The following is a 23948-nucleotide window of genomic DNA, read 5'->3' on the forward strand; positions in this document are numbered from 1 at the left end:
TTCTTTCAATAGCAAAAGTTTGCAAATTGTTAAGGTAAAAATATTGAGAGAAAACTCAATCCCTAGCTTTAGAGATATCTTACCAGCTCTTAGGCTATTGATTTTTAAATTTTTGTTTTATTACTTTTTATTTTAATGCAGATTCCTGTGTCAAGACTGAGGGACACAGTCCTGGAACTAGCAGTGTTTGATCAACATAGGAGAAAGTTTGATAATTTCAGTTCACTAATGCTAGAATGGAAATCCTCCAATGAAACACTAGCCCATTTCGAAGATTATAAATCAGTGGAAATGGTAGCAAAAGATGATGGCAGTGGGCAGACCCGGTTACATGGTATTGTGAAAATATACAAGTCTTTTCATATACCTGAGTGTTTCTTTTTTTTTTTTTTTTTTTTGACTTTAAGTTCTAGGGTACATGTGCACAATGTGCAGGTTTGTTACATATGTATACATGTGCCACATTGGTTTGCTGCACCCATTAACTCCTCATTTACCTTAGGTATTTCTCCTAATGCTATCACTCCCCCATCCCCTCACTCCATGACAGGCCCTGGTGTGTGATGTTCCCCGCCCTGTGTCCAAGTGTTCTCATTGTTCAGTTCCCACCTAGGAGTGAGAACATGCGGTGTTTGGTTTTCTGTCCTTGTGATAGCTTGCTCAGAATGATGGTTTCCAGCTTCATCCATGTCCCTACAAAGGACACGAACTCATCCTTTTCATGGCTGCATAATATTCCATGGAGTATATGTGCCACATTTTCTTTTTTTTTTTTTTTCTTTTTTTTTTTAGACGGAGCCTTGCTCAGTCGCCCAGGCTGGAGTGCAGTGGCACGCTCTCGGCTCACTGCAAGCTCCACTTCCAGGGTTCATGCCATTCTCCTGCCTCAGCCTCCCGAGTAGCTGGGATTACAGGTGCCTGCCACTGCACCTGGCTAATTTTTTTTTTTTTTTTTTTTTTTTTAAGTAGACATGGGGTTTCACCATGTTAGCCAGGTCTCGATCTCCGGACCTCGTGATCCACCTGCCTCGGCCTCCCAAAGTGCTGGGATTACAGGTGTGAGCCACCGCGTCCAGCCCAGTTTCAGCTTTCTGCATATGGCTAGCCAATTTTCCCAGCACCATTTATTAAATAGGGAATTCTTTCCCCATTTCTTGTTTTTGTCAGGTTTGTCAAAGATCAGATGGTTGTAAATGTGTGGTGTTATTTCTGAGGCCTCTGTTCTGTTCCATTGGTCTATATCTCCATTTTGGTACAAGTACCAAACAACAGAGATATATCTCTGTTTTGGTTACTGTAGGCTTGTAGTATAGTTTGAAGTCAGGTAGCGCGATGCCTCCAGCTTTGTTCTTTTGTCTTAGAATTGTCTTGGCCATGTGGGCTCTTTTTTGGTTCTATATGAACTTTTCCAATTCTGTGAAGAAAGTCATTGGTGGCTTGATGGGCGTGGCATTGAATCTATAAATTATCTTGAGCAGTATGGCCATTTTCACGATATTGATTCTTCCTATCCATGAGCATGAAATATTCTTCCGTTTGTTTGTATCCTCTTTTACTTCATTGAGCAGTAGTTTGTAGTTCTCCTTGAAGAGGTCCTTCACATCCCTTGTAAGTTGTATTCCTAGATATTTTATTGTCTTTGTAGCAGTTGTGAATGGGAGTTCACTCATGATTTGGCCTCTGCTTATCTGTTATTGGTGTATAAGAATGCTTGTGATTTTTGCACATTGATTTTGTATGCTGAGACTTTGCTGAAGTTATTTGTCAGCTTAAGGAGATTTTGGGCTGAGACGATGGGGTTTTCTAAATACATGATCATGTCATCTGCAAACAGGGACAATTTGCCTTCCTCTTTTCCTAATTGAACCCCCTTTATTTCTTTCTCCTGCCTGATTGCCCTGGCCAGAACTTCCAACACTATGTTGAATAGGAGTGGTGAGAGAGGGCATCCCTGTCTTGTGCCAGTTTTCAAAGGGAATGCTTCCAGTTTTTGCCCATTTCAGTATGATATTGGCTGTGGTTTTGTCATAAATAACTCTTATTATTTTGAGATACGTTCCATCAATACCTAGTTTATTGAGAGCTTTTAGCATGAAGGTTTGTTGAATTTTGTCGAAGGCCTTTTCTGCATCTATTGAGATAATCATGTGGTTTTTATCTTTGGTTCTGTTTATGTGATGGATTACGTTTATTGATTTGCGTATGTTGAATCAGCCTTGCATCCCAGGGATGAAGCCAACTTGATGTTGGTGGATAAGCTTTTTGATGTGCTGCTGGATTCAGTTTGCGAGGATTTTACTGAGGGTTTTTCCATCGGTGTTCATCAGGGATATTGGTCTAAAATTCTCTTTTTGGTGTGTGTCTCTGCCAGGCTTTGGTATCAGGATGATGCTGGCCTCATAAAATGAGTTAGAAAGGATTCCCTCTTTTTCTATTGATTGGAAAATTTTGGAAGGAATGGTACCAGCTCCTCTTTGTACCTCTGGTAGAATTCAGCTGTGAATTTGTCTGGTCCTGAACTTTTTTTGGTTGGTAGGCTATTAATTATTGCCTCAATTTCAGAGCCTGTTATTGGTCTATTCAGCAATTCAGCTTCTTCCTGGTTTAGTCTTGGGAGAGTGTATGTGTCCTGGAATTTATCCATTTCTTCTAGATTTTCTAGTTTATTTGCATAGAGGTGTTTATAGTATTCTCTGATGATAGTTTGTATTTCTGTGGGATCAGTGGTCATATCCCCTTTATCATTTTTTACTGCATCTATTTGATTCTTCTGTCTTTTATTCTTTATTAGTCTTGCTAGTGGTCTATCAATTTTGTTGATCTTTTAAAAAAACCAGCTCCTGGATTCATTGATTTTTTTGAAGGGTTTTTTTGTGTCTCTGTCTTCTTCAGTTCTGCTCTGATCTTAGTTATTTCTTGCCTTCTGCTAGCTTTTGAGTTGTTTGCTCTTGCTTCTCTAGTTCGTTCGTTCGTTCGTTCCTTCCTTCCTTTCTTTCCTTCCTTCCTTCCTTTTCTTTTCTTTTCTTTCCCCCTCCCCTCCCCTCCCCTCCCCTCCCCTCTCCTCTCCTCCTTTCCAGAGTCTCTCTCTGTTGCCGAGGCTGGAGTGCAGTGGTGCAATCTGGGCTCACTGCAAGCTCCGCCTCCCGGGTTCATGCCATTCTCCTGCCTCAGCCTCCCGAGTAGCTGGAACTACAGGTGCCCGCCACCACGCCTGGCTAATTTTTTGTATTTTTAGTAGAGACAGGATTTCACCATGTTAGACAGGATGGTCTTGATCTCCTGACCTTGTGATCTGCCCTCCTTGGCCTCCCAAAGTGCTGGGATTACAGGTGTGAGCCACCGTGCCCGGCCTCTAGTTCTTTCAATTGTGATGTTAGAGTGTCGATTTTAGATCTTTCCTGATTTCTCTTGTGGGCATTTAGTGCTACAAATTTACATCTACACACTGCTTTAAATGTGTCCCAGAGACTCTGGTACGTTGTGCTTTGTTCTCACTGGTTTCAGAGAACATCTTTCTTTCTGCCTTCATTTCTGTCATGCGCGTCCGTGTGAAGAGACCACCAAACAGGCTTTGTGTGAGCAATAAAGTTTTGGGTTTTTTTGTTTTTTTTTTGAGACGGAGTCTTGCTCTGTCGCCCAGGCTGGAGTGCAGTGGCCACATCTCAGCTCACTGCAAGCTCCGCCTCCCGGGTTTATGCCATTCTCCTGGCTCAGCCTCCCGAGTAGCTGGGACTACAGGCACTCGCCACCTCGCCCGGCTAGTTTTTTGTATTTTTTAGTGGAGACGGGGTTTCACCATGTTAGCCAGGATGGTCTCGATCTCCTGACCTCGTGATCCGCCCATCTCGGCCTCCCAAAGTGCTGGGATTACAGGCTTGAGCCACCACGCCTGGCCCGCAATAAAACTTTTTAATCACCTGGGTGCAGGCGGGCTGTGTCTGAAAAGAGAGTCAGCAAAGGGAGATAAGGGTGGGGCTGTTTTATAGGATTTGGGTAGGTAAAGGAAAATTACAGTCAAAGGGGGGTTGTTTTCTGGCAGGCAGGAGTGGGATGCGATGGCTTGGTTTGGGCTCAGAGGCCTGACAAGTTCGTTGTTTATCCAGTAGTCATTCAGGAGCAGGTTGTTCAGTTTCCATGTAGTTGTGCGATTTTGAGTGAGTTTCTTAATCATATATCTGAGTGTTTCTACACTCACTTTCTTTCCTTTTTTTTTTTTTTTTTTTTTTTTGAGATACAGTCTCACTGTGTTGCCCGGGCTGGAGTGCAATGGTACTATCTCGGCTTACTGTAACCTATGCCTCCAGGATTCAAGCAATTCTTGTGCCTCAGCCTCCCGAGTAGCTGGGACTACAGGCACGTGCCACCATGTTCAGCTAATTTTTTGTATTTTAGTAGAGACCGGTTTCACCATGTTGCCCAGGATGGTCTCGGGCTCGTGAGCTCAGGCAATCCACCTGCCTCGGCCTCCCAAAGTGCTAGGATTACAGGCATAAGCCGCCACACCCAGCCCTAAGTCTTTTCTTATGGGCAAGAATTTTATTTTAGATTTTATTATATATCACCTTTTATCTTTGACTCTTGTACTTTTTTTTTTTTTTTTTTTTTTTGAGACGGAGTCTCGCTCTGTCGCCCAGGCTGGAGTGCAGTGGCCGGATCTCAGCTCACTGCAAGCTCTGCCTCCCGGGTTTACGCCATTCTCCTGCCTCAGCCTCCTGAGTAGCTGGGACTACAGGCGCCTGCCACCTCTCCCGGCTAGTGTTTTGTATTTTTTAGTAGAGACGGGGTTTCACTGTGTTAGCCAGGATGGTCTCGATCTCCTGACCTCGTGATCCGCCCATCTCGGCCTCCCAAAGTGCTGGGATTACAGGCTTGAGCCACCGCGCCCGGCCGACTCTTGTACTTTTTAGAAAACATGAAGGTAGTTTTCCTTGTTTGCAAAGCTAGGGCTGAGGGGCCAACATTTCTTACAAAAACATAAACTTAAATTAATTTTAAAATATATTTCTTTTTCTTTAGAGACAGAATATTATTCTGTCTCCCAGGCTGGAGAGCAGTGGAGCAGATCGTAGCTTACTATAACCTCACACTCTTGGACTGAAGTGATCCTCCTGCCTCAGCCGCCCTAGTAGCTAGGACTGTAGGTGCATGCCACCAGGACCAACTGATTTTTTAATTTTTTGTAGAGACAGGTTCTCACTATGTTGCCCAAGTTGGTCTCAAACTCCTGGCCTGAAGTGATCCTCCTACCTCAGCCTCTCAAAGTGCTAGAATTACAGGCATGAGCCATTGTACCTGATTTTATTTTATTTTATTTTATTTTATTTATTTTATTTTATTTTATTTTATTTATTGAGATGGAATCTTGGTCTGTCTCCCAGGCTGGAGTGCAGTGGCGTGATCTCGGCTCATTGCAACCTCCACCTCCCGGGTTCAAGTGATTCTCCTGCCTCAGCCTCCTGAGTAGCTGGGCTTACAGGCCTGCACCACCTCGCCTGGCTAATTTTTTTGTATTTTTAGTAGAGACAGGGTTTCACCATGTTGGCCAGGCTGGTCTCGAACTCTTGAACTCAAGTGATCTGTCTGCCTCGATCTCCCAAAGTGCTGGGATTATAGGCATGAGCCACTGCGCCCAGTGCCTGACTCAATTTTAAAATGTATTGACTGCCTGTTATTTTCCTAACATTATTTATTTGTTAGCAAATATTTATTGAATGGCTACATTTAAGGTCCTCTGCTAGGCACTGGAGATGTAATGATGAATGAGACAGACATGGCTTCTGCCCTCATATACTTACAGTCTAAGGCATACGATAGCTCAAGAAGCCAGACTTTAAACATTACAACTGTGTTAAGTGCAAATATAGAAAGACTTGAGAGCTTTAGGGGGACCTAACCTCATCTTGAACAGGGAAGGCTACCCTGAGAAAGTGACATTTATGCTGAGACCTGAAGTGGTGACAGGAAGAGGAAACAGCAAGAATGAGCTTAAGAAGGCTAGTGAGGCCTGGCGCAGTGACTCACGCCTGTAATCTCAGCACTCTGGGAGGCCGAGATGGGTGGATCACGAGGTCAGGAGATGGAGACCATCCTGGCTAACACAGTGAAACCCCGTCTCTACTAAAAATACAAAAAATTATCCGGGCGTGGTGGCGGGCGCCTGTAGTCCCAGCTGCTCGGGAGGCTGAGGCAGGAGAATGGCGTGAACCTGGGAGGCGGAGCTTGCAGTGAGCCAAGATCTGGCCACTGCCCTCCAGCCTGGGCGACAGAGCGAGACTCCGTCTAAAAAAAAAAAAAAAGAAGGCGAGTGAGACTAAGTCAGAGAGGCACGAGGCATAGATGAGGTTCTAAAAGAGCAACAAGCCCTCACGCCCAAGTGCTTATTAAGCTTCTGCTTGTGTCACATTTGCTGATGTCCCATTCACTAATGGAAGTCACCTGACAAAAACCAGAGTCAAGGTGGGTGGGACTACATAAAGGCATGGATACCAGCAGGCATGATTCACTGTGGACCATTAATATAACTGTTTAGGCCAGGTGCAGTGGCTCATGCCTGTAATCCCAGCACTTTGGGAAACTGAGGCAAGAGAATCAAGCCCAAGAGTGCAAGACCAACCTGGGCAATGTAGTGAGACCCCCCACCTCTATTTAAAAATAATAAAATATTATTTAATATATATTTTATGCATACAAAATATGTAGACATGTTATGCCGAGACCTGCTCGGTCTGGGAGACCCTAACCCAGTGGCACTAGAGGAATTGAAGACACAAACACAGAAACGTAGAGGTGTGAGGAATCAGGGGTCTCACAGCCTTCAGAGCTGAGAACCCTGAACAGAGATTTATCCACATATTTATTAACAGCAAACCAGTCTTTAGCATTGTATAGATATTAAATTAACTAAAAGTATCCCTTAAGGGAAACGAAGAGATGGGCCGAATTAATTGCAGCAGGAACATGCTCTTAAGACACAAATCGCTCATGCTTTTGTTTGTGGCTTGAGAATGCCTTTAAGCAGTTTTCCACACTGGGCGGGCCAGGTGTTCCTCGCCCTTGTTCCCGTAAACCCACAACCTTCCAGTTTGGGCATTACAGCCATTATGGACATGTTACATTGCTGCAGAGATTTTATTTATGGCCAGTCTTGGGGCCAGTTTATGGCCAGACTTTGGGGCGCTTGCTCCCAACAATTTTATATATAATATGTACATACCAGAAATCTAAAAGTTAGCCTTTGTACCATTTTCTTCTACACCAGAAGATAATTCTTCACAATACAAGTCTGAATATCTCTTTTCATCCTTTTTTGGTTGCTATTTACGGAGCTCTCATGACATGCCAGGCACTGCACTAAGTACTTTACACATTTTTTCACATAATCTTCTAACCACCGTGAGAGATTGGTATTATCGTTCCCATTTTGTGAATTTATTGATTTATCAAACATTTATTTAGTTCTTACTATAACCAGCTCAGTTTTAGGACCTAAGATTACAAAGGTAAACAGATGAAGCAATAAACTCTCTGACATCAAAGCCCGTAGTCCTGACCACTGACTATACTGTCACCATATTGTCTTCAGAGACTCCCCATTCTTTCTGGGTAAAATTTGTATGTTGTAGCTTAACAGACTGACCCTGTTTACTTCTTTGGTTTCACCTCTTATTAGTATCCACACATATCCTATATTTTTCTTACACTCAACAACTTTAGATCCCTATGACAAGGCTTGTCATTCTACTTTCCTTTGCATATATTGCTTATGTTCTATTTTCTTAAAACATGTTTTTCTCGCATCTTCACTGGGTTGAAATCTTCCTCTAGGGAACCTGGGAGTTTTCTGTCCCTCTATATTCCCAATCTAAAATAAATATTCCTTCTTTGTGCTCTTGTATACTCTATGTGCTCTGTACATACTTCTGTAATAGCACTTATCACACTATATTACAGTGATTGGTTTACTACTCAGTCACCCCTCACTAAATTATGGGTTTCTTTGAAGGCAAGCGTTGTGTTTTCTTCTTTTTTTTTTTTTTTTTTTTTTTTTTTTTTGAGGCGGAGTCTCGCTCTGTCGCCCAGGCTGGAGTGCAGTGGCCGGATCTCAGCTCACTGCAAGCTCCACCTCCCGGGTTCACGCCATTCTCCTGCCTCAGACTCCCGAGTAGCTGGGACTATAGGCGCCCGCCACCTCGCCCGCCTAGTTTTTTGTATTTTTTAGTAGAGACGGGGTTTCACCGTGTTAGCCAGGATGGTCTCGATCTCCTGACCTTGTGATCCGCCCGTCTCGGCCTCCCAAAGTGCTGGGATTACAGGCTTGAGCCACCGCGCCCGGCCGTGTTTTCTTCTTAATTTCTGTATTCTAATTACCTAACATAGCACCTGGCATGTAGTAGGCCCTCAATAAATATTTGTTGAATGAATGTGGCATCAGGAGAAACTGCCTCACAGATTTAGGCATGATTATATATTGAGGACAAAATTAAAACTGGCCTAAGTGAAGTGGCAGATTCATGTTTGTTAAATTAAAAAAAGAAAAAAAGGCCAGGTGCAATAGCTCACACCTGTAATCCCAGCACTTTAGGAGGCTGAGGCAGGAGGATCACTTGAGCTCAGGAGTTCAAGACGAGCCTGGTTAACATAGCAAGACCCCGTCTCTACAAAACATTAGCCAGGCATGTTGACGTGCACCTGTAGTCCCAGCTACTTGGGAGGCTGAGGTGGAAGGACTGCTTGAGCTGGGTAGGTAGAGGTTGCAGTAAACTGTGATTGCACCACTGCACTTCAGCCTGGGTGACAGAGTTAGACCCTGTCACATACACACACACAAAAACAAAAAAGGAAAAAGAAAAGAGAGAGGAAAGAAAAGAAAGAGAAAGAAAATTAATGATTAAAGCAGAGTCAGAATATGGAAGCCTTCAAATACAAGTTTAAGGAGTTTGGATTGATCTAATTAAGAATAGCCATTTAAAAACTTTGTTGGCCGGGCCCGGTGGCTCAAGCCTGTAATCCCAGCACTTTGGGAGGCCGAGATGGGCGGATCACGAGGTCAGGAGATCGAGACCATTCAGGCTAACACGGTGAAACCCCTTCTCTACTAAAAAATACAAAAAACTAGCCGGGCGAGGTGGCGGGCACCTGTAGTCCCAGCTACTCGGGAGGCTGAGGCAGGAGAATGGTGTAAACCCGGGAGGCGGAGCTTGCAGTGAGCTGAGATCCGGTCACTGCACTCCAGCCTGGGCGACAGAGCGAGACTCCGTCTCAAAAACAACAACAACAAAAAAAAAACATAAAAACTTTGTTGAGTGACTTACATGACATATAAATGTAGAGAACAGTTTAGGAGAATGAAAGATGAAAGATCTCAAAGGACTATCCCTTTCTCACTTCCATTTGTAAACTGGACAAAACATTACACCTGTCAGCCTATTTTTGGACTCATAGACCATCAAAGCTAGAAAGAATTTTAGATTTTGCCTGGCTCAGTCCCTCATTTAATAAAGGAACTAAGAGATAAAGTGTTTGCTCAGGGTCATATGGGTATATATTGGCATGGTCAGCACAAAAACCCAGTTTTCAGGCCAGGCGTGGTGGCTCATGTCCGTAACCCCAGCACTTTAGGAGGCCGAGGCAGGCAGATCACGAGGTCAGGAATTCGAGAGCAGCCTAGCCAACATAGTGAAACCCCATCTCTACTAAAAATACAAAAATTAGACCGGCATGGTGGTGCGCAGTCCCAGCTACTTGGGAGGCTGAGACAGGAGAATCGCTGGAATCCAGGCGGTTGTGGTGAACCGAGATCACGCCACTGCACTTCAGCCTGGGCAACACAGCGACACTCCATCTAAAAAAATAAAAATAAAAAACAAAACAGTTTTTTCTTGTGTATTTCCCCATTGAGAGTTTTTCTTCCTCTGCAATAAAGCACCATTTGGAAAAACTGGCAGAATGTGGTTTTCTAGAAACACTTGTATTCTATATGTTATTGTTTCTCACAGGGTATTTTTCTGCATGTTTTCAGGTCATCAGATCCTTAAAGTACGTCAGATAAAAGGAACTGTACTTATTGGAGTCAATTTTGTGGGCTATTCAGAGAAGAAAAGCCCAAAAGTGAGTGGAGATTATAATATAAGAAATATAAATTGGGCCGGGCGCGGTGGCTCAAGCCTGTAATCCCAGCACTTTGGGAGGCCGAGGCGGGCGGATCACAAGGTCAGGAGATCGAGACCACAGTGAAACCCCGTCTCTACTAAAAATACAAAAAATTAGCCGGGCGCGGTGGCGGGCGCCTGTAGTCCCAGCTACTCAGGAGGCTGAGGCAGGAGAATGGCGGGAACCCGGGAGGCGGAGCTTGCAGTGAGCCGAGATCGCGCCACTGCACTCCAGCCTGGGCAACAGCGTGAGACTCCGTCTCAAAAAAAAAAGAAAAGAAATATAAGTTAAATAATTGGAATATAAAGCTCTTCTTTAAAAGTTATACAACTTACATAAAGCTGAGACCATATACCTCTGTAATTCTGTTATTTTTGGCACTTGAGAGAGTCCTGGAAACTTCTCCCGTAGAGCTGAAGAATTAGACATTGATTATTATTATTATTATTTGAGATGAAGTCTCGCTCTGTCTCCCAGGATGGAGTGCAGTGACATCATCGTGGCTCACTGCAACCTCTGCCTCCCAGGTTCAAGCGATTCTCCTGCCTCAGCCTCCCAAGTAGCTGGGAGTACAGGCACCCACCACCATGCTTGGCTAATTTTTGTATTTTTAGTGGAGACGGGGTTTCACCATGTTAGCCAGGCTGGTCTCAAACTCCGGACCTCAGATGATCTGCCTGCCTCACCCTCCCAAAGTGTTGGGATTACAAGTGTGAGCCACTGTGCCCGGCCAAGAATTAGACATTTATATTCACTTTTGTGGTTCTTATTATATCTCTAGGAAATTTCCAACTTGCCCAGATCTGTAGATGTGGAACTGCTCCTGGTAGATGATGTAACTGTAGTGCCTGAGAATGCCACCATCTATAACCACCCTGATGTGAAGGTAGAAGCTGTATGAGTCTGGTTAAATGGAATCGTATTGGAGGGAAAGTTATTAAAATTGATAGCATAACAGTTAAAAAGCTCACTTATGTGTTGAAAATAATTGATACATATATATGAAACACATAGATAATAGTTGCACCGTCCTTAAAAATTGTACCTTAATAATTGTATTTTGTCTTTTGTCCATTCACTGTAATCTTTTTATCCATATTCTTTCTTAGGTAGGTAGAAATTATTTCCTTTGAGCTATTTATAAACTGAAGTGAACAGAATATTGTTTGTCTGATTTTTCCATAGGAAATATTTAGCCTTGTGGAAGGATCTGGTTATTTTTTAGTCAACAGCAGTGAGCAGCATGTTGTCACCATCACTTACACGGAAGCAGAAAGCTCTGTTGAGGTGAGCTCTAGAGACAGTCCCAGATTGATGGTCTCAGGCCAACGCTCATTCTTAAGAGATTGATTGGAAAAATTCCATTTTGTGTCTAAAACTTGTTACACAAGTAACATTTTCCTTTCTTTCTTTCTTTAACCTATATAGATTCTTCAACCAAAAGGGAGTGCTTTTTTTGTTTCTGGTTGAACTGACACAGTATAAGAGATCTCTAGTTAAAAGAAGTTTTTTTCTTTTCCATTAAAAGAAGTTTCATTTTTTAAGTTTCAAAGCACACATCTGTGTAGATACTTAAAATATTTAAATATACTATTGACTTTATTTGTTTATTTTTTTTTAGATAGAGTCTCGCTCTGTTGCCCAGGCTGGAGTACAGTGGTGCAGTCTTGGCTCCCTGCAACCTCCACCTCCCAGGTTCAAGCAGTTCTCCTGCCTCAGCCTCCTGAGTAGCTGGGATTACAGGAGCCCACCACCATGTCTGGCTAATTTTTGTATTTTTAGTAGAGATAGGGTTTTACCATGTTGGCCAGACTGGTCTTGAACTCTTGACCTCAAGTGATCTGCCCAAAGTGCTAGGATTATAGCCATGAGCCACTGCTCCAGGCCACTATTGACGTTACAACATGAATATATGATGTTTTCAGCCAGGACATGACAACTCAAAACATTAACCTAACTCCATAGTCAGTATGCCAAAGGATTTGTTTTTAGTTGATTTATAGTAATAAAAATAATACCATATACTAATATATGTATAAGTTCCTTTCTACAAGCTTCAAGTAATTTAACTTACCCTAGTCATAATATATGTTTTAAAAAGGGAAGACTGAGGTACAAATGATGTGAAAAAAACATGCTATTGTGCAGGAACTGTAGCACAAAGAAAGAAAAAGCAGTGTTAGTTGGCCCAATGCTTTCTCCCCCTACTAGTGATTGTGGCATAAATGGATGCGATTTTTCTTCATGACATCCTTTCCTTGTTCATAATTGAGAAGCTGAATACATATGTTGGATTCTGCTTGAATTCAATCAACATAAATTCTGCTCTTTACTATTTGTTTTTTGTTTCGTTTTGTTTGGCAGAGATAGGGTCTCACTCTGTTGCTCAGGCTGGAGTGTATGGCGTGATCATAGCTCACTGTAGCCTTGAGCTCCTAGATTCAAGTGATCCTCCCACCTCAGCCTGCTGAGTAGCTGGGATTATAAGTGTATGCCACCATGCCCAACTAATTATTTTTGAGACAGGGTCTCACTGTTTCCCAGGCTGGAGTGCAGTGGCACAATCTCAACTCACTGCATCCTCAACCTCCCAGCTTCAAGTGATCCTCTCTCAGCCTCCTGAGTAACTGGGACTCCAGGCACGAACCACCGTGCCCAGCTAATTTTTGTTTTGTTTTGTTTTGGGTAAAGACAGGATTTCACCATGTCGCCCAGGCTTGTCTCAAACTCCAGGGCTCAAGCAATCCTCTCACCTCAGCCTCCCAAAGTGCTGGGATTACAGGCATGTGCCACCATGCCCAGCCTTGCTAATTTTTTTTAAAAAGTTTTTATAGAGACCAGGATTTTGCTTTGTTCCCCAGGCTGGTCTTGAACTCCTGGGCTCAAGCGATCCTCCTGCCTCAGCCTCCCAAAGTGCTGGGATTGTAGGGGTGAGCCACTGTGCCCAATCTGTATTTGTTAAAGTACATATTTTGCCATGATTGGAAACATCACATTAAGGGTACATATTATGCTATGCCTGAATAATGTTACGTGACCTCTGAGAGTCCCCAGTTCAAAGAAAGCAAGATGTTGTCTATTCTGCTTTGGGTAAAAATAGTTGCTTTGATTATGCTTGGAGCTTGTTTGCTTCTTTATCCAGCTACCATCTTCTTACTTCTAGTTAGTTCCATTACATCCTGGATTTCTTACCTTGGAGGTCTATGATCTTTGTTTGGCTTTCTTGGGTCCAGCAACAGCCCATCTCAGGGTGTCAGATATACAAGAGCTGGAGCTTGATCTGATTGATAAGGTGAGACATGTTTGCTTTATCCCAGAAATTAAGCAAGCCTTATTCTCACTCCCCAGCATTCCTTAATATGGTCTCTGCTCAGCTACTGTGTGTGTGTGTGTGTGTGTGTGTGTGTGTGTATATACCAGGACTTCTGGTAATGCTAATGGAAATACTTGCCCTTAAAGAACAACATTTCAACATTAAACAGATGAAGATAAATAGACTGTTAAAGAACAATTTAAAGGCCGGGCGCGGTGGCTCAAGCCTGTAATCCCAGCACTTTGGGAGGCCGAGACGGGCGGATCACGAGGTCAGGAGATCGAGACCATCCTGGCTAACACAGTGAAACCCCGTCTCTACTAAAAAAATACAAAAAAAAAAAAAAAACTAGCCGGGCGAGGTAGCGGGCGCCTGTAGTCCCAGCTACTCGGGAGGCTGAGGCAGGAGAATGGCGTGAACCCAGGAGGCAGAGCTTGCAGTGAGCCGAGATTGCGCCACTGCACTCCAGCCTGGGCGACAGAGCGAGACTCCGTCTCAAAAAAATAAAAATAAAAAAATAAAATTAAAAAAAAAAAGAACAATTTAAAACAATACACACAGATTAAACTTATTTGATTGAAGGCTGACCAGGATCATTTAGCATGAAAGAAAAAAAAAAAAAAAAGTACACTGCCCTCTAAGAGTTAGACTGCCATTGGTGAATGAGACACCTTTACTAAAATCTTTTTCTTTTTAACTACTAGGTTGAAATAGGCAAAACTGTGTTAGTGACTGTGAGGGTTCTTGGCTCTTCCAAACGCCCATTTCAAAATAAATACTTCAGAAACATGGAACTCAAACTGCAGTTGGCTTCTGCCATTGTCACCCTGACGTAAGTACCATTTCAATACTTCCTTTCCCCTATGCATAATACCATAAGACTCTCCCTCCTAGTAACCTGGTCAGCTTTCCCTTAGATTATTTCAGATTTTCTCCCTTACTTTTTTGTTAGAATACATTTCAGCCTATACTCTCTTCCCATATTCAGCTCTCTACAAAATACCTATTTGAGCCTGGCGTGAGGGTACATGCCTGTAGTCCCAGCTACTCAGGAGGCTAGGGCAGGAGACTCACTTGAGCCCAGGAGTTGGAGGCTATAGCGCACTATAATTGCGCCTGTGAATAGCCACTGCACTCCAGCCTGGGCAACATAGCAAGGCCCACATCTCTTAAAATACACACACACACACACACACACACACACAGTCTCTCTCGAGGTCCTCAGATGCCTTGTGTCATTAATATTTCCAATTTCTGAAACTTCTCCTTGGGTGATATCTTTTGGGGGTGCTTCAGGCTAGAGGACCCTTCAAAAATATATTTAGAGGCAGAGGTACTGGTATTCCCCTCTGAGAAAGGAGAAATTCAGGAATTTCAGGCAATTTAGTATTTGCAATTCTACCAGTCTGTTTTTATATTGCCCTTATTCCTCTGGAGCCTTAGCACAAATTTTTGCCTCTCATGAGCCTTCCACCATTCCCTTGAAATTTGTCTTCACTCTGGAAATTTATTTTCTGGCAATTCCCCCTAACCAGAGTTAAAATGAGCAGAAAATGTTAGGCACCTTGGAAAGATGCACCACTGGCCACTTTCAGAACCTAATCTTGGCCAAGAGTGGTGGCTCATGCTGCAATCCCAGCATGATGGGAGACTGTGGCAGGAGGATTGCTTGAATCCATAATTCAAGACCAGCCTGGGCAACACAGTGAGACCCTGGCTGTACAAAAAATAAGAAAATTAGCCAGGCGTGGTGGTATGTGCCTATAGTCCCAGTTACTCAGGAAGCTGAGGTGGGAAGATACCTTGAGTCTGGGAGGTTGAGGCTGCAGTGAGCCGAGATCATGCCACTGCACTCCAGCCTGGGCGACAGAGTAAGACCCCATCTTGAAACAAAACAAAAATCTTTCTCACCTGAAAATACATGGGTTTTTGCAGGCTAATGGAGGAACAGGACGAATACTCTGAAAATTATATTCTTCGAGCTACCACTATTGGGCAAACCACACTTGTGGCTATTGCTAGGGACAAGATGGGAAGAAAATACACATCAACTCCTCGGCACATTGAAGTAAGGAAATTATCTCACCCAAAATTTGTACTTTTTCTTGCTTAACATCATTTGTCTTTTTCTGTTAGTTTATACAAGTTAAAAATCATTTGACTGGCTGGGCACAGTGGCTCACACCACCGTGTGAGCAGTTTGGGAGACTGAGGTGGGAACATCACTTAAACCCAAGCGTATGAAACCACCCTGGGCAACATAGTGAGACTCTGTCTCTACCAAAATAAAAATAAAATAAAATAAATTAGCCAGACATGGTGGTGTGCCTGTAGTTCTAGCTACTCAGGAGGCTAAAGTAGGAGGATCACTTGAGCCCTGGAGGTTGAGGCTGCAGTGAGCTGATTGTGCCATTGCACTCCAGCCTGAGTGACAGAGAGAGACCCTGTCTCAAAAAAAAAAAAAAAATCATTCGACTGAAAAAAAGGATAGTGTCTAACTATTGCACAACATGCAGTATTTTTGGTTTTGTTTCTCTGTATAAAACAGTTCTCATAGAAAATTTAGAAAAATATGTGTAGTGGTGCATGCCTGTGGTCGCAGCTACTTGGGAGACTGAAACGGGAATATCACTTGAGCCCAGGAGGAGTTCCAGGCTGCAGTGTGCCATGATTGTGCCACTGCACTTCAGTCTGGGTGACAGAATGATACCCTGTCTCTTAAAAAAAAAAAGAAAATAAAATAAAACTTGGAAAGCACAAATTTTGAAGATGTTAAATGAAAATCACCTGTAATTTCACTTCTTAGAGGCAACCGTTGTTTTTTTTCATTTGAGAGAGTCTTGCCCTGTCGCCCACGCTGGAGTGCAATGGCGCGATCTCAGCTTAAGGCAACCTCTGCTTCCCGGGTTCAAGCGATTCTCCTGCCTCAGCCTCCTGAGTAGCTGGGATTACAGGAGTGAGATACTGCACCGCCCAGCTGTTCTACTTTTGTTTTTGTTTTTGTTTTTTTGAGACGGAGTCTCTCTCTGTCACCCAGGCTGGAATACAGTGGCGCAGTCTCAGCTCACTGCAAGCTCCGCCTCCCGGGTTCAGGCCATTCTCCTGCCTCAGCCTCCCAAGTGGCCGGGACTACAGGCACCCGCCACCATGTCTGGCTAATTTTTTGTATTTTTAGTAGAGACAGCGTTTCACCGTGTTAGCCAGGATGGTCTCGATCTCCTGACCTCATGATCCACCCAACTCGGCCTCCCAAAGTGCTGGGGTTACAGGCATGAGCCACCGCGCCCAGCCAGCTGTTCTACTTTTATGTGTTCAAAAAAAAGAAAAAAAGAAAGTTAACTGTAAACATAATTTTAACAGTCACTTTTACTCTAGTGAGTGGATATATAACTTATTTAAGTATTCCCACTTAAATACTTTTAAATTTTTTGCTATTATAAATAAAATTACATATCTTTGTGTGTAACTTTTTTGTATATAATTAGGAGTTTTCCTTAGAATAAGATCATGATGGGCTGGGTTTGGTGGCTCATGCCTGTAATCCCAGCACTTTGAGAGGTTGATGCAGGAGCATGACTTGAGCCCGGGAGTTTGAGACCACCCTGGGTAACATAGGGAGACCCCATCTCTGCAAAAAATTAGTCAGTTAAGGCCGGGCGCGGTGGCTCAAGCCTGTAATCCCAGCACTTTGGGAGGCCGAGACGGGTGGATCACAAGGTCAGGAGATCGAGACCATCCTGGCTAACCCGGTGAAACCCCGTCTCTACTAAAAAATACAAAAAACTAGCCGGGCGAGGTGGCGGGCGCCTGTAGTCCCAGCTACGTGGGAGGCTGAGGCAGGAGAATGGCGTGAACCCGGGAGGCGGAGCTTGCAGTGAGCTGAGATCCGGCCACTGCACTCCAGCCTGGGTGACAGAGCGAGACCCCGTCTCAAAAAAAAAAAAAAAAAAAAAAAAATTAGTCAGTCATGGCCAGGCGTGGTAGCTCACACTTGTAATCCCAGAACTTTGGGAGGCCAAGGCAGGTGGATTACCTGAGGTTGGGAGTTTTAGACCAGCCTGGCCAACATGGTAAAACCCCGTCTCTACTAAAATACAAAATATTAGCTGGGCATGGTGGCAGGTGCCTGTAATCCCAGCTACTTGGGAGGCTGAGGCAGGAGAATCGCTTGAACCTGGGAGGCGGAGGTTGCAGTGAGCTAAGATCTCACCACTGCACTCCAGCCTGGGTGACAGAGTGAAACTCCATCTCAAAAAGAAAGGAAAGGAGAGGGGAGGAGAGGGGAGGAGAGGAGGAAGGAAAGAAAGAAATTAGTCAGGCATGGTGGTGCACACTTCTGATCCCAGCCACTCAGGAGGCCGAAGCACCCAGGAGTTCAAGGCTGCAGTGAGCTATGATCATGCCACTGCGCTCTAGCATGGGTAACAGAGCAAGACTCTGTCTAAAAAAAAAAATTTTTTTAATGACTATGGTATGTTATAAAATTGACTCTAGTTAGTTACTTGTCCTTTTGGTTTTCTCCTTCAAGGTGTTTCCTCCTTTCAGACTTCTTCCAGAGAAAATGACACTGATTCCAATGAATATGATGCAGGTGAACTTACAGGCAGAAAAATAAGATTTACCTTTTCTCCTTATCCCTCTCTCTCTCTCTCTCTCTTTCTCTCTCTCTCTCTCTCACACACACACACACCCCTTTTCCTATTGATCTCTTATTTACTCTCACCCAAATACTACTGAATCTGATAAAGAACAAGATTAGTATTTTTCCTGGCCTATGATGTACATCATATAAAAACTCTCTTGGAATCCCATGGATCATTTGCAGTACTTCCATCTCTTCTGCATTTGAGTTGATATGGGATATATTTTTCAAGAAATGGGGGGAAATGAAGAAGTTAAGTTGCTTTGACAAAATGTTGGGAAAAGAGACATGATTTCTCCCTCATGTTCTAGGCATTCAATGGTATATTTAAATTCCAGGTAATGTCTGAAGGTGGCCCCCAGCCCCAATCCATCATTCACTTCTCCATCAGTAATCAGACCGTGGCTGTTGTTAATAGAAGGGGGCAAGTTACAGGGAAGATGGTTGGCACAGCTGTGGTTCATGGCACCATCCAGACAGTAAATGAAGATACTGGCAAAGTCATTGTGTTTTCTCAGGTATTGGTTATTTGCTCTGCTTTGCTTCTACTCTTCTATCGAGGAACCATACTGGGGGAGATGGGGAGGGAGTGGTAATGAGGAGGGTGTCAGCAGCCCAGGTAAAGCCTTTTAGTGCCCCCGTCTGGCATTTTGTCAACCAGGCATGGAAGATGTCATCTGTAGTGAAAACCCCACAGAATACTTGGCACTGTTATAAGATATGGTCCCCATCCTTAAAGAATTATTTGAAGAAGAGAAAAACAAATACGTCTATCTAATAAGTTTTTCCCAAATGTTTGTAATTCATAATAATATATATATGTATGGGGTACATTGCCAAGACCAGCTCGGTCATGGAGACCCTAACCCAATGGGACTAGAGGAATTAAAGACATACACACAGAAATATAGAGTGTGGAGTGGGAAGTCAAGGGGCTGGCAGCCTTCAGAGCTGAGAGCCACGAACAGAGATTTACCCACATATTTATTGACAGCAAGCCAGTGATAAGCATTGTTTCTATAGATTATAGATTAACTAAAAGCATTCCTTATGGGAAACAAAGGGATGGGCTTTGGCTAGTTATCTGCAGTAGGAACATGTCCTTAAGGCACAGATCACTCATACTATTGTTTGTGGCTTAGGAACGCCTGAAGTGGTTTTCTGCCCTGGGTGGGCCAGGTATTCCTTACCCTCATTCTGGTAAACCCACAACCTTCAGCGTGGGCATCATGGCCATCACGAACATGTCACAGTGCTGCAGAGATTTTGTTTATGGCCATTTTGGGGGCCAGTTTATGGCCAGATTTGGGGGCCTGTTCCCAACATGTTCCCCCTTTTTATTTTTGCAAGACAATAAAAGCAAAGGCGGCTTTATCATGGTGAGCTACTTCTTGCAGGAGTCAGGATCTGCATCTGCAGACTATACAAAGACAAACTACACAGATTAAATGCACAATCATCATTGAAATCACAGAGCCTCCAAGTGTTTTTATCCATTTTAACAGGTTACTAGCTGCTAATCTGTCTGCAGCTCCTTCAAGCACTCCAGTTCCTGGCATTAAGGTCAGGTGTGCCTGGGATGCTTTAAATATTTGTTCTTTTAATTTTGCAATATCCAGAGACAAGTCTGTAGAGTGTCCTTCTAGATGCCTTTTTATTCTTTCCCAAATTTGAATCTTATTAAGAGCCATTAATAGTTTCCACAAATCCTTATGTGTAGCTCCTACAGTGGGCCATATAATTTGAGGTTGAGGTGCCATTCTACTGCCATGTTTCCAGATAATAGGAACTCTTGCCGTACTTCTTATCATTTCTACCATCTAACCATTTTGTTCAGACCAGCTGAACATAGTGTGGCCATGGCACACAGAGTGGGAGGTGCACCTCATGCTAAACATTCCCTTAGGGGACCAATCAATAATGCAATAATGTTTCCATAGGAATCGTTGTGCAGCACCTCTGCCTGTTCTGCAATACAATCTTCCCAAACAAGTACATTCATTATTTCTGGCCAGGTTCATTTCTGTTAACAAATAGGTTTTTGAGGGCAGTATGCCTCAATTATAGGAGCAGATTTATTGTGGTAAATACTGAGGTCAGAAAGCATGTGTAACTGTCATAGAGTGATTATACCCAGGCATTATTGCCAGCCAAGATTGATAAATATGTCCAATAAGTATAATTGTTCTCTGTGCCAGCCCTTGTTGAAGGAATACTCATGGCAATGGTGATCACCACTATCATAGCTTTTGTTAAATTATTCATTGTGACTGGTTGTCCCGCTTTCCTCAGGTTTTCTTCTGCCATCTGTGACAGCTTCTTGATCTGTCTCCGGGTAGGTGGCTGTGTTCGACGGGTGTTGCTTGTGACAGTTGGGGTCCTCCTCAGCATCAGTCTCGACATGGCTTCAACCAGGGGATCCTCAGGTTTCTCCCAGAATCTCTTCAGCCTCTGGCTCATGATAAGGTTTCAGGTGTCCTGATGGTATCCAAATCGGCTGTTGATTTGGTCCAGGAGAAACACAAGCATAACCTCTACCCCAAGTTATTATTTTACCTATTTCCCAACTTTTTGTTATCGGATCTCTCTACCAAACCAGTTTTTCTGCTTCTGTCTTTGTAGCTGGTTTCTGTAGATGCTGTTCAGCTGCTGATAGCATCTGGCCTTTAGGCAGGCTCAAAAAATTTAAAGTTAATAATGCTAGATTCAATTGCATATGTGGTGTCCTGTAGTCCCTATTTCTCCCCTTTTGCTTTTGCAACTGCTATTTTAGGGAGAGGTTCATTCTTTCCACTATGGCTTGTCCTTGAGAATTATATGGGATACCAGTAATGTGTTTAATATTCCATATAGAGAAAAATGTAGCTAGAGCTTGGCTAGTATAGCCTGGGGCATTATCTGTTTTAATAGGAGCTGGAATGCCCATCACCACAAAACACTGCAAAAGGTGACGTTTAACAGAGGCAGAAGATTCTCTTGATTGGCATGTAGCCCAGACTAAGTGAGAAAAGGTGTCCACACATACATGTTCATAAGCTAGTCTCCCAAATGAGGGAACACGTGTGACATCCATTCGCTAACGAGAATTATGTTCCAATCCTCAAGAATTAACTCCTCCTATAAAAGATGAGGAATGTATCATTTGGCAAGTTGGGCATTGCTGGATAATAGCTTTAGCTTCTTTCCAGGTAATGCTGTATCTGCGCTGTGAGACCAGAGGTATTAATGGGTTAAACTGTGAAAGTGTTGGCCAGGCACAGTGGCTCACGCCAGTAATCCCAGCACTTTGAGAGGCCAAGGTGGGCAGATCCTGAGGTCAGGAGATCGAGACCATCCTGGCTAACACAGTGAAACCCCGTCTCTACTAAAAATACAAAAAAATTAGCCGGGCATGGTGGCGGGTGCCTGTAGTCCCAGCTACTTGGGAGGCTGAGGCAGGAGAATGGCGTGAACCCAGGAGGCGGTGTAATGCCCAGACCGTTTGTTCCCCAAAGAAGACCACCAGAGTCCAGAGTCAAAGCCAAAGCGGCAAGGATCTTTTACTGCAAGTTCGAACTTGGTCCCTCTGTTCCACAGCGTACAAGAGGGCCCCGAACAATGCGAGTGCTTGCTTTTTATAGCCCGATGTAAGTAGGATACGTAAAGTTACAGAGGAACAAGGGAATTTTTTTTTGGTTACAGCATTACAATTGGTTTACATTTTAAGTTATACATTTAGTAGTTTTTCTATTGGTTCCCGCGCTTTCAGTAAAACCTCAAACGGCTGGGTCCTTATCGGGGATTTTCCAGGTGGTGTTTGTACTGGGCTCAGGAAATTGAGAGATATATGGTGGGATGTGTTTGTACTGGGCTCAGGAAGTTGAGAGATATATGGTGTTTGTACTGAGCTCAGGAAATTGAGAGATATATGGGGGGATGTGTTTGTACTGGGCCTGTTTGTGTTGAGCCCGGGGCTGAGGAATGTGCCTGATTTCTTTCAGCGGAGCTTGCAGTAAGCTGAGATCACTCCACTGCACTCCAGCCTGGGCAACAGAGCAAGACTCCATCTCAAAAAAAAAAATTGTGAAAGTGTCTAGCATTATATATTGTAGTAGCAACTAGGCGATCAGCCATTCGATACCCTTCAGTTAAAAGTCCTGGAAGAGGTTTATGAGCCCTAAGGTGAATGATGTAAAAAGGGTGCATTCTACTCCTAACTGCTGTTTGCAATTGGGTAAATAAAGTCATCAGTTGCTCATCTGTGTGGAATTATAGCTGAGCATTTTCAACTAACTGTGTAGAATGAACCACATATGAAGAATCAGAACTCACATTAATAGGCATATCAAAAGCAGTCAATACCTCAATTATAGCTACGAGCTCTGCATTTTGAGCTGAAGTACAGGGCATCTGAAAAACTTTACCTTTCGAGCCAGAATAAGAAGCTTTACCATTATTAGACTCATCTGTGAAGACATTTTCAGCACCTTTAATTCGTTTAAATTTAGTTAATTTAGGGAGAATCCAATTAGTTAATTTCAAAAATTGAAATAATTTTGTTTTAGGAAAATGATTATTGAGAATACCCACAAATCAGCTAAACGGGTTTGCCAAGTAAGACTATTTATAAAAGCTTGCTGTATTTGTGCCTTTGTGAGTGGGACAATAATTTTTCCAGGATCTTATCCATGTAATTTGACAATCTGAGTTCTCCCATTTCCTATCGTGGGTAGCAATTTGATCCAAATAAGGAGTTAGAGTCTGTGAATTAGTGTGTGGAAGAAAAAGCCATTCTACTAAGTCCTGCCCTTGGACAACACCACCAGTAGGTGAATGCTGAATTGAAAAAATTAGCAAATCTGGAGTCTTGGCCGGGCGCGGTGGCTCACGCCTGTAATCCCAGCACTTTGGGAGGCCGAGGCGGGCGGATCACAAGGTCAGGAGATCGAGACCACGGTGAAACCCCGTCTCTACTAAAAATACAAAAAATTAGCCGGGCGCGGTTGTGGGCGCCTGTAGTCCCAGCTACTCGGGAGGCTGAGGCAGGAGAATGGCATGAACCCGGGAGGCGGAGCTTGCAGTGAGCCGAGATGGCGCCACTGCACTCCAGCCTGGGCGACAGAGCGAGACTCCGTCTCAAAAAAAAAAAAAAAAAAAAAAAAAAATCTGGAGTCTTCTCTGAATCTATTCTATTTATCTGAGCTTTATGGACTTGCTTTTCAATCAGCTGTAACTGTGCCTCAGCCTCTTTTGTTAATTGTCCAGGGCTATTGAGACTAAGATCTCCTCTAAGGATAGAAAATAGATTACTCAAGGCAAGGTAGGAATGCCTAGAGCAGGTTGTATCCAATTAATGTCCCCTAGTAATTTTTGAAAGTAATTTAATGTTTTCAGTTGATCCCTATGTATGGTTACTTTCTGTGGCACTAGTGTAGTGTCATTTACTAAGGTCCCTAAGTAGGAGTAAGGAGTAGTAGTCTGAATTTTGTCAGGAGCTATAATTAAACTGGTGCGAGAAATCAAATTTTGCAAGTGATCATGACATTGGGGTAATATTTCTCGAGTGGGGGCAGCACAAAGTATATCGTCCACATAATGAAAAATGTAACACTGTGAAAATTTTTTATGAGTAGGTTCAATTGCTTGCTCTACACACCTCTGGCAAATTGCTGGACTATTTAACATGCCTTGTGGCATCACTTTCCGATGAGAACGCTTAGGAGGCTGCAGGTTGTTTACTGCAGGAATTGTAAATGCAAACCATTCACAATCTTGCTCAGCTAAGGGGATAGTAAAGAAACAGTCTTTAGTGAGGTAAGGTATGGCAGGCTCAGCTCGGTAGCCTGGGATGGGTGGGCGCCTTCA

At 43.4% G+C, this 23948-nt stretch overlaps 1 protein-coding gene across 2 annotated transcripts in view; it reads left to right on the forward strand.

Annotated features, from left to right (window-relative positions):
* The window catches only part of NUP210L (nucleoporin 210 like), a 165932-nt gene that overhangs the window by 79112 nt on the left and 62872 nt on the right, over positions 1-23948 (forward strand). For both annotated transcript variants that reach the window (XM_015109770.3, XM_077945448.1), the window contains exons 17-25: positions 142-334; positions 10019-10107; positions 10931-11035; positions 11335-11436; positions 13313-13441; positions 14167-14294; positions 15398-15530; positions 17991-18053; positions 18443-18622. In XM_015109770.3, the coding sequence (XP_014965256.3) occupies positions 142-334; positions 10019-10107; positions 10931-11035; positions 11335-11436; positions 13313-13441; positions 14167-14294; positions 15398-15530; positions 17991-18053; positions 18443-18622 (1122 nt within the window). The remainder of the gene's footprint in view (positions 1-141; positions 335-10018; positions 10108-10930; positions 11036-11334; positions 11437-13312; positions 13442-14166; positions 14295-15397; positions 15531-17990; positions 18054-18442; positions 18623-23948) is intronic.

This window comes from Macaca mulatta, chromosome 1 (assembly GCF_049350105.2).
Source record: "Macaca mulatta isolate MMU2019108-1 chromosome 1, T2T-MMU8v2.0, whole genome shotgun sequence".
Lineage (NCBI taxonomy): Eukaryota > Metazoa > Chordata > Mammalia > Primates > Cercopithecidae > Macaca > Macaca mulatta.